At 35.8% G+C, this 11,461-nt stretch overlaps 1 protein-coding gene across 1 annotated transcript; it reads right to left on the bottom strand.

Annotated features, from left to right (window-relative positions):
- Positions 1 to 6,359: 6,359 nt before the first annotated feature.
- Positions 6,360 to 11,223, bottom strand: LOC18047287 (TMV resistance protein N). Its single transcript, XM_024187305.1, has 4 exons — positions 11,082 to 11,223; positions 7,806 to 8,307; positions 6,602 to 7,694; positions 6,360 to 6,380 (listed from the first exon to the last, which is right to left on the bottom strand). Exons 1-4 carry the CDS (start codon positions 11,221 to 11,223, stop codon positions 6,360 to 6,362), a joined length of 1,758 nt encoding a protein of 585 aa, XP_024043073.1.
- Between the last annotated feature and the right edge of the window lie 238 nt (positions 11,224 to 11,461).

Below are 11,461 nucleotides of genomic sequence, written 5' to 3'. Positions count from 1 at the left end.
ACAAAGAATACAAATTTTACATTTAATTTCCATGAATACTATGAGCCTCTGACTCTTTAGGAACAAAGGTTTGAGCAATCATTATCTTTTAAAGAAGGTGCTATGTGCTATTTAGTGTTATAGTAGTGTATGGTGGTAATTTATTTACACATTATTTCTATCTATTAATAACCCATTTTGAACAAGTTTCCTTAGAATCAAACGCCCCAAGATCTTGATATTAACCCCAAGAACCAATAAGGACTCTAAAACAAAGAATTGAAACAAAACACAATCAAGTGCTATATCCACTGACAAACAATGAAACGGGACCAATTGCTTTCACTAATTTGGGAAAAAAGTTACGGAGCCCAGGGAATTACAGAGAAACAAAAAGTATAAAACTTTCTCTCCGCTCACAAATCGCTCTATAAAGATAGCCATTTTTTTTTAATTAATAATTACCAAAGAGGTGGAAGGTTAGGTGGGATCCCTACCTATCATATAAATTAATATAGAAGTAATTACATAAGGAGGATAATATAACCCAAAACCTTCTAAAGCATATGTAAATACATTAAAATAAAAGAAAAGAATACACAATCAATTGAAATAATAAACCAATAATCCTATCGTCTAACATGAGGAAAAGTTTGTGTATCTAAATAAAGAATATTGGTTAAGCCCGTAGGTAGATCCTGAGCACACAAGAAACGTCGGCTAACCTGGTGAGAGGAAGCTCAATTGGCCAAAAAATCAGCAACAAATGTAGCCTAAGCACATGTCTAATCAAAATGTGAGAGGAAGATATTAAATCACACATCCGACGTAACAAGTAAACATAATCCCAACGAACAGGGCCCCGGGAGTGAATTCAAGAAACCACTGCTGCTGAGTCCGATTCTACCTCGAGTGCAAAGTACCCAAGTTGAGTAGCAAGCTCCAACCCCTCACAAATAGCCACAAGCTTAGCATAAAGAATCAGTTGGCAACCAAGAAAAGATCCAAAAGCAGCCAATACGTCACCCTGATGATCACGAAGAATACCACCCGTTGCAGCTATCCCGGGATTGCCCCTAGAGCAACCATCCACTATTAATTTTCCAACCCCAAGAGGTGGTCACATCCAAGAAACTAAACGAATCAGTCTCTTGGATAGAATTATGACATGCAAATCCTCCGTAATCCAGTAACCCAAAACTCCCCATAGTTGAGAGGGCTTAAATCCAAATGTGGAGCTAGCAAACCTGAGGTCCAATCTCACCTGGTGGATAATTCCATCCACAGAGAAGGTCTGTGAATCAAACCTGAAAGCATTGCGAGCCTTCCAAAATAAAGCAAATACTCCGAGTTGGTGCACACCGCATTTGATAGCCAGTTGCTCAGCCTTAAAATAAAAGCTGTTTCCCGCCTTTTCTAACTAACAAAACAACCCTTTTGACACATTTGACCGAGCACCATGCATGTGATTTACTCGTGCATACTTAAGAGACTTCAAAACGTAGGCAAGACATGTCGGTTTGATCTTAATGAATTTAGATTTGCACGATTTTATAAAACATAGACGACAGCTTCTTGCTGGGTTGGCTGTCGTTCGTAGTCCAAAATCTCAAGCGACGATCTCGGTCAATCAACAAGAAGACCGACTTCCTACAGGACACCAACGAGGACTATGTCGGTCTGCATGTCATAGTAGCATTATTCATAGACGAAATGGCAAAACAAATTTCTCTTTTGCATCTTCTTTAACTTTATCTCTCTGTTAATTCTAGCCTGGTAAAAGTTTAGTGTTGCACATTTACTCTGCTGATCAAAATCTAATGCATTATTTTGAGAACCTTTATTGGTTAATTAAATGATACCCTCATAGAGAATGTTACTGACATAGTTTCAATTCCATTTCAGGTTCCACTATATTCACAAAGTATGTGGGCCTCGAATAACCCAAGGGAACGCAACGGATTTTTCCAGCTCATATCAGCAATTATGTTTATTAAATAAACCCATATATGGTCATGGTAAAAACCTTAAAGATTTACAAACAGCAGCCAATCAATCAAGAATTAAAGCAAAACCAGAATCAAAACAGTGAAGTTCCATGCATAGGATTTGTTATGGTTCAGCCCGATGGGACACATATATATCCACACAAAGAATAGAGAATGAAAAACAAGTTACAGAGTTGTTTCCCTGATTGCAGTGAACAATCTTCATACAATTATCTTTCTCGTTATCACAAATGTATTAGATCTAACAAAGGAACCCAGAAACCAGCTCTATTAACCAACCCAGAAACCAGCATTTTTGGTTCATCGACTTCACAAAGTTTCCCTCTTCAACGATTGACGACGATGAAATTGTTGTTCACCTAAGACTTTTGATGAATTTGCAACTCTGTCTCAGTGTTTTACGGAGTATGAAATATGGAAAGAACATCTTATAATAACCTCACGAGAATACCATAAAACTGAATGTCTATGTAGTCAGTACTGACCAAGCTGTGCACTAGCCAAGAAAATGTTTTCAATTTAGTGTATTTTCTGAAAGCGTTTTTGTCAGAATTTAAAAAAAAAAAACGAACTCAATTTGAAACACCGTAATGAACAGGGAGGTCCATTAAAGCAAGGACTTGAAATGAATAAAACCTTAAATGTTCAAACAATTAAATGTACTAAACGACATCAATACTTCATTGCTATTATGAAAAATTGTGCCAATTAAAAAAAGAGTGAATGAAGAGGAGAAATACAAATTTGTATAAGACAATTTCGGCATGTGTAGGATTTTCTCTGTTTTTTTCTTTAAAAAAAAAATAGAGAAAGGGGGAGACATTATTGGGATAAAACGCATAAAAAGATCAAGATATAGGAGTTGATTGGAGCACTGGACTTGCTGAAGAGGAAAATAAGAAAACGAGTGAGTCAGTTGTTAAGGGGTGTGGATTTGGTCTCTGCAAATTCTCTTGGGAGTCGGTTCAAATTCTTCGTTATCAGAACTTGGTTTCAATTCGTCTTCGTCAGAACTCGGTTCAGATTCACTTGCAGGAGTTCCAGTACCTCTTGCCATATCATCCAATTTCCAAATTTCGGTAACAAATTTGAGAGTAAAACTGTTGGGCTTGGTCTTGTTGGCACTTACATACACTGGACACACCCCACAACGTACCACTAGCTGGGAATCTGAGGAGAACTTAAACGAGACAGTTGTATGGTGGTTATCATCAGAAAACCCAACATTCCCCAGGGGACTGAATCCAAGCATGACTTGATCTGATAACTTGTTAGAATAACAACCAAAGTAGCAACAGCGACCAACATGTTTCCTTTCAGAGAGAGTATTCATTTCAAAGCTGTATTCACAGCCAACGTGAAAACCATCCCCTGTCCAAGCAGACGTTTCAAGAATAGCACAAAGAGCAAACCCGATTAAGTTTTGACAACAATGCTGAGGCAGTTGAAGAGTTATTTCAGATCCTGAACTTTGATTGATGAACCACTCTGGAATTTCGCTCCTAGGTAAAATCATGGAGGGACCCCCGAGTTTACAGCGACCCTGAAAAATGAAAAATCATGATTTTAGACGTAACAAAGAGGGAGATAGGGTCGGGGAGAGAGAGAGCAAAAGAGAGAGAATTGCATACCACTTCCAATTCATAAAATAGTCTCAATGATGCAATCGCCATATGCTGAATCCTTACTTGTGAATCTGCCAAATTCTTGTTGTTTGCGTTTTTATTCAGTTTCAAGCAATTACTAAACATGAACTCAATGGATGAACTGTCTTTGTCCCACCACGAATTCAACCAAAAGTAATTTTTCTATTCATGGGAGTGTTTGGATAGCTTTTCGAGTACGGACGAATCTAGTTCTTCTAGACATGATGCAATCTGTGGCAAAGATTGGAGTCGCTTGCAATCAGTTGCGTCTAACCATTTCAACCTTAGTGGGAGCTCTGGTAATGACTGAAGCATATTGCAACGGCTCAAGTCAAGAATTATCAGCCGTGAAAGTTGCTTGATACTTGCAGGTAAACTCCCGAACTTATTTCCTCTAAGAAAAAGGTATTTCAGTGAGGATAGACAGCCAGTATCTTGCGGAATAGTCGTTAAAGCACAGTCACTTATATCTAGCGATGCCAAAGGAGATAAGCCTGATAATGACGATGCAAAATATGACACCAAACATTTGGTTCCTCTTAACCAAAGCTGTTTAAGTTCGTTTGAATCAGCATCGGAAGAGCTCAACTTGCCAATGTTTACTGGCGAATTACCTTGTTCAGAGAAACCCTCAAAGCCTAGCGTTTCAAGCCCTTCTAGATTTTCAAATGAAAACGGCGGCTCTGTTATTTCCGTCCTTTCTAAAGCAATGTGATTTAAATGTTCCATTTTCTCCAGAATGTCTGGACAGCTCTCAAGTCTTAACCATCCTCGAAGATAAAGTTCAAGAAGAGATTTCAATTTACAAATACTAGTTGAAACCCTCTTCAGCCTTGTGCAATTAATCAAACTCAACTCTTTAAGATTAGTTAGGCAGTGTATGGACGAGGGAACTTCTTCTATTGCTGTCTCCCCCAAGTGTAGGTTTGCTATATTCCCAGTAATCTGTGGAAACTCTGTGAGATTAACACAATAGGAGAGATTAATAGTTACTGGACAAACAAAATGAAGGTTGCTCGGAAAGGACCTAAGACTTTGGCAGCCCTCCAAACACAACATACTGAGATGGTTGAAATTTTGGATCGATGAGGGAACCCAAGCCAAGTTTGTACAATTCAAAAGAACTATTCTCCCCAGATTTGGGATTTTTGATAGGTCCGGCGTCCTTATAAGATATCGAGAATAACTGAGGTCAATTTATTTTAACTTGAAAGTTTTCTGTAACAAAAAGATAAATAGGATTACATTAAATAAATATTATTGAATTTCACAATTAATGATATGTATTTAAAGAAAGAAAAATTAATGTTTTGCTATAAATGTACACGATACCTTTTTTCCTTCCCAAATTTGCTCAACTTTACTGTAAGGCAAATTGAGCTCAATAAGATTCTCTGGTTCAAAATCAAGTGGTAGTGTTTTCAAAGGATATTGATGCCAGTGGAGATATCTCAATTCTTCAGGAAGATATTCCAAACCTTGGTCTAGATGCACTTTAGAACTCATAATTGGAACACCATTATACTCGGGCATATAAAATCTAAGTAATCTGAGATTGCACATGTTTGCAAAGGCTCGAGGATTTAGATGTAGTCATTTATCTTGGACAAATCAAGGAAAATGCCTTCAATTTTATCAGTCCCCTTATAAACAAAAGCAAAGAATGAGAAGAATAAAATCTCACTTTTGAAAAATTGATTAAGAGCTTCCTGACCATAAAATGTGCATTCTTCAAATTTTCAATGAATTCAATACGATGAGAATATAAAAAGGCAAACAAATTCATACACCACAGTACAACCCATGCTAATTAACAGGCTTTTATATTCCACAATTGGCTGGGCGTATTTGGGAGGCTTAAATGTGATGTCAAAAAATTAGAAATTAATTTTGCTATAAGGTAATTTTTTTTTCAAAATCAATTTTAGCAAAATCACGACATCCTGAGAATTCGTATCATACTTAAGACAAATACAGTTCTATATATATGCTCACATATATTATAAAAACATAAAACTATCCGTATTCAATTAGGATATACAATTATTTAAAGAGATTAGTGTTATTACCATCGATATTGAGATAGTAAAATAAAAGAAATAGAATTAATGAAATATAATTTTTTTTAGCTTACCAATTATTATATATACTCAATAATTTGCTTGAGAGGTTGAATTCCTTGTAAATATTATATCTCATTAATTTAATTGGTAAACAAGCAACGAGAAGAATATCGCCATAACAGATGTGCATATTATTTTTCCCAATTTCAGAAAGGTAAAACTCAGCAGTTCTTTAAGATCAGAAGTATATTTTGATACGTAATTCATTTGAAGTTGGTAAACAAATTAAAAGGGGAGTTTACGATTCCTGTTAAAGTAACTGAACCGAGAATCAGTACTTGATGCCAAACAGTAGATACTCTTTATGTCTTATCAACAGTTTCTATTGAATCAATCTCACCCTGTGTTTAATATAGCTTATGAACAAGTAATTGGCCCGAAGATTGTTCTTATGGAAATTCCGATCGAAACAATAAAAATATTTAATGTAATAATTTATTTTGGTATTTTCTTGGAAGGTATTTTGAGTAAAATTTTATTCTAAAATTTAAGATAGGGGTGTTCAAAGTAGATAAGTGTTCATACTAATTAGAGGGTGCAAAGAGCCTCAACCCATCTTTAATTGCCTAAAAACTGTTTGAAAGTATTTTTTCTATTACCAATTAATTTGAGATGCTCTTCAACTGTTCCACAAAAAGTTTAAATGATATTATATTACAGTGAACGAGTATAAAGAATAATTTAGGGTCTTTTAAGTTGTTTGGTCCTTATAAGTACATCCATTAACTTGTCAACCCCAAAATAAATAAATAAAAACGACTAAGGATACTTTTGGTAACAAAAATTTACTGAAAACTAGAGAGGAAAATTGATGATGCATATAGCCAAATAAAGAGCTGCTTACCTTATTTTTCTTTAGCACGTGATAGACATCATTGTGATCCCACAACCTGCCATGTTTACCCGGTTCTTTGAGAGATTCTTGACGAACAATTGTTTGACCCATTTCTTGTAATAAATCATGCATTTGTAGTCGTTTCTGATCTGATATTGCAATGAGTGACTTACCAACAAGAATTTTCAGTCTATGGCATATAGACGTAGGATTGTCTTGTATCCTTGTCAATAAGTCTACATCCTCTCCTTTGAAGAAAAAAGCAATGTCAAGAAATATTTCCTTCTCTTCTGAATTTAGCTCATCATAACTGATTTTCAAAACCTTATAAATATTAGGTTCAGAAATCAAATTCAAGTTGTGCAATTTATCTTCCCGTTGTTGTATGCTATTTTGATAAAGGGAAGAACCCAAAACCTCAAGAGCTAAAGGATTGCCATCAGCATAACACACTACTTTTTGTGAGAGTTGACAAAGATCATGAGAGCGATTGTTTTGTCTAAAGGCCTTTCTACAAAAGAGCTCAAAAGCTTTGTTGTGCTCCAATCCCTTGACCTCAAATATGTTATTCACTCCACATTTATCAAGTACTCGTTTATCTCTGGTAGTTATAATGATTCTACTTCCGGGACTCAATCTATCTATCCCTCCGGCTAAACTTTCTATTTGTGTGAATTCATCATGAACATCATCTAGAACGATCAAAACTTTCATCCGTTGTAGTCTTTTCTTGATATTTTGGGGTATAGTGAGAGTTCCTACTTTGAGATTTTCTCCTAGTACTTGAGAAATGACCTCATCTCGAACACGTATTACTCCCAGTTTGTTTGATTCTTCTCTGACGTTTGCCATGAAGCACTTGCCTTGAAAGTATCTAGAAATTTGGTGGAAAACAACACTGGCAATGGTTGTCTTACCGATACCGCCCATGCCCCAAATTCCTACAATTCGAGCATCATGCGATTCGAGACACAGCAGTGACTTAATTTCCTCAATTCGTGAATTTATTCCAATGAAGCCGTCTAAATCAGTTGAGTCTGACATGTCTTCCAATTTCTTGGAAATATCTGCAACAATCTCTTCCACGAGTTCTGCCTCATTCCTAGAGGAAAGGTTAATTGGAATAAATTATTAATGTTCTTTTTATTTTCTAACAGAGGCCGAAAATGATTATCGATAGAAAAAAGGTTGTAGAGGAAGAGCTAAGAGTTACCTGGATTCAGTGGGATCATAACCAGATAAATTTGATGCTTCCGTCAATGCAGCCCTCCATTTCTGAACCTTATCTGGAAAGTTCTTTTCATGCCCAAGAAAAGCTTCTTCCAAACTTCCTCTCTGTTTGCGCACATCAGATGGGTCTGCTTGGTAGAAAACCGGTATCACAATTTGGCCATTCGTTCTCTTGCAATCAAGAGTCTTGACAAGTTCATTAAGGCACCATTTCGAAGAAGCATAGCCCTTTGAGAAGATAATTATCGAAATATCTGTTGTTTCGATTGCGTTAGAAAGGGCAGGCGAAATCTCATCTCCTTTCTTAAGCTCTTCATCATCAATGGAGAATTGTATTTGTTTCCGATGTAAAGCTGCTGCTAGATGGCTAGTAAATCCATTACGAGTATCCTCCCCTCGGAAACTGAGGAAGACCACATATTTGTTTTGAGCATCAAGGCTAGATGTAGAAGAAGATGAAGCCATGGATGAAGGAAGCTTTGAGACTGAAACAGAGAGTATGGAGAGTAAATGTAAGAATCATGAAGTGGATACTAAAATAAGGATTTTCTTTACAATCAAGTTTTTCCGGTGCATAAATGAGTATTAGACCAGTGAATTCCGATGGGTTAGTAAATAAATTTTACTTGGTTGTAAGTTATGTTATGTTTCATTTAGACCCAATAAATAAATGAGTTTTCTTCCCTGATGGCTGTTGCTTTTATCTTTCTCGGTACTTCCCTTTGACAGCGAGGAACTGCCAATGTCTTGGTTAAATTTGAAATTTTCACTCCTTTCAATTTTTGTTTATATTGAGCAGGATCTACTTCAACCTTTGTTTGTAAATTCATATTTAAAAAAAAAAATTAAGCTTTCAAATATTATATAAATGTTTATTTAAATCATTATTAGCTCTTGTATAATTTTGAGTTTTTTACGAATCTTACGAATTAAATCGACTGGTTTTGTTTATCCATTGTAGCATATTTTGCAGGAGATGCATATTGATTCTAAAGTCAAGATTAATCATTCTCAGGTATAGTACTCTTGCATTTTAAAGTACAGATTGGAAGTTTTATAATTTTCTAAAATCTAGAATTTACATTTTAAAAATAAGAATACCTGCACTAGAGAATGACTCATCTCCAAATATAATTGTGTGTTAATATAATAAGTTGGATATACTCTCAGTATTTCCCAAAAAAAAAAATCAATCAATCTCTAAAATACATAATTAAAGACTCATAGTCCGTTTGGGAGTGTGGTGTGTCAGCCCAGTTATTAAAGTGTTTGGTAACACTTGTAGTTGGACTTTGGTAGTTTAGCAAAAATTTTTTCTAAACTTCTACTTCACAGCTGTAACTTTTACTCCACAGCAGTTATAGCTTAAAAGTTACATCACTTCACTCCCAAACACACCCTTAATCTATCTACTTAAAAAATAGGATGATCAGGCATTGAGAAGAGACGCATAACACGAAGATACTAATGAAGCCATAATCAAACTCTTCAAGATATTTTTTCACATAAACAGAAATTACTGAGAGTTGTGCGTCATTTGCAAAGAAGATTCAATCTCTTTAATCTCGTTCATCAGAACACTAAAATACAAGCAAGTCATTTCATCGTTGGTTGACAATCGTTTTAAAAAAACAATCAGTACCAACTTGTTGCTAAAATCCAAGACATCGAACGTCAAACATCAGCAGCTCTGGCTTATACGCCGGACCATCACGGCTGGCGTTTGATTAAATTATACACGTATAATGTGGAAAGGCATCACTAAATTATCTATCTGATTTGTACTTTTTAACTCCATTTTTTATTAGACCATAATGCCCATTTTCCTCCAAAATTTCAACAAAACAAAAAAGTTGCTTTCATCTTCATCGTGGTCTTAGAAAGGCTTTTTGGCCGAAGACTTGATAACTGAACCACGAAACTTTAAACACACTTATTTGTAAAATTTAGCATTACAAAGACACCCAAAAGAGAAATTACAAGCAACATAAATTCGTCCTTATCTTCAAAATTGAAATTAAAAAATCTGTGGAATGTTATCGTGATTAATATTCAATTTTTGAAACAGACCACTTCCTGCCCATTAATCGTTCTTTGACTTTTTTGGACTTCTTCCAATCAGGTATTTTCTTCATTTTCCCGAAGTCAAAGTACGTTAAAGTCTTAACAAGACAACCCCGATAATTGAGGAAATAAGTTGTTAGCTGACGCCTGACTTTTACCGCCAGCTCTAGTGACTTTGTAAAAATAAGTTGTCTTCGTGGGCTTTGGGCTTTTAGTGGGACTCAGTGGGTCATTTTCAGATTTACTCAAGATTCTGGTCCAAAGCGATGGAGCCAGACTTGTGATTTGTGAAGTTGTGGCAGTAATAAGAAAAGCAAAGAAATGTAATATACAAAATAATCCTAATATTAAGCAAATAATGGTAATTATAAGATAACAAGAAACATGTAATGCAAGTTGGAATTGATACACCTTATATAATGATAATCAGGGGCTTGGATTAATGAAAATCTTAAATGTTCAAACAATTTAATTCACTAAACAACATCAAAACTTCATTTCTGTTATGAAAACTTGAGTGAACTAGATAAAGAGTGAATCAAGACTAAGGAGAAGAAGAAATACAAATTCTGTCGGGACTCGGTTCCAATTCCTCTCCACCAGAACTCGATTCAGATTCAGTTGCTGTAGCTATATCATCCAATTTTGAAATTTCGGTAGCAAAATTGAGAGTAAAAGTGTTGGTTTTGGTCTCGTTGGTTTTGCTTCTCCATCCAATTTGATGGAACTAGGAAAGCAGAAAATAATTGACGAAAAGTCAGCTTCATCTTGATTTTCATCTTCAAAGGAGTGTTTGGATTAGGGGTGCATCTAGTTCTTCTAGACATGATGGAATCTCTGGCAAAGATTGGAGTCGCTCGCAATCACTTGCGTCTAATAATTTCAAACTTAGCGGGAGCTCTGTTAATGACTGAGGCATATTGCGACCACACAAGGCAAGATTTTTCAACCGTGAACGTTGCTCGATACATGCCGGAAAACTCTCAAAGTTATTTGCTCTTAGATGTAACCATTCCAATGTGGATGTACAGCCAATCTCTTGCAGAACAGCCGTTAAAGCACAATGTCTCAAGTCTAGCGAATACAAAAAAGATAAACCCGATATCAACGATTAACGATGCAGTCTATGACACCAAACTTGATAATAAGGGTGGTAGTTGACTTATGGCTGATCCACTTGCACCGACGTACTCACGAGAGTTAAAATTGCCAATTTCATCTGGTTCAGAGCAACCCTCTAAGCCAGGCGTTTCAAGCCCTTCTACATTTTCACATGAAGATGGTAGCTGCTCTGTAATTGTTGTCCTGCCTACACTGATTTGATTTGAATGTTCCATTTTCTCCCATATATCTGGGAAACTCTCAAGGTTTAAGCACCCATAAACAGAAAGCCAAATCAAAGATGAGCATGCTTTAGCTTGATGCCGTTAATTTGTAATAATTCGCTGCCTTATTGAGTTATTATAATGAAGTTAGATTTTATACTGTGAAATGACGGTAAATTCTTTCACAGAAAGAATTGTCCACAGTAAGCCATGTTTATTCAAGCACGTGCATAAATCTAGCTAGCAACGC

Source organism: Citrus clementina, unplaced genomic scaffold, assembly GCF_000493195.1.
Source record: "Citrus clementina cultivar Clemenules unplaced genomic scaffold, Citrus_clementina_v1.0 scaffold_3, whole genome shotgun sequence".
NCBI lineage: Eukaryota > Viridiplantae > Streptophyta > Magnoliopsida > Sapindales > Rutaceae > Citrus > Citrus x clementina.
This window is presented reverse-complemented; position numbering and strand designations above follow the sequence as displayed.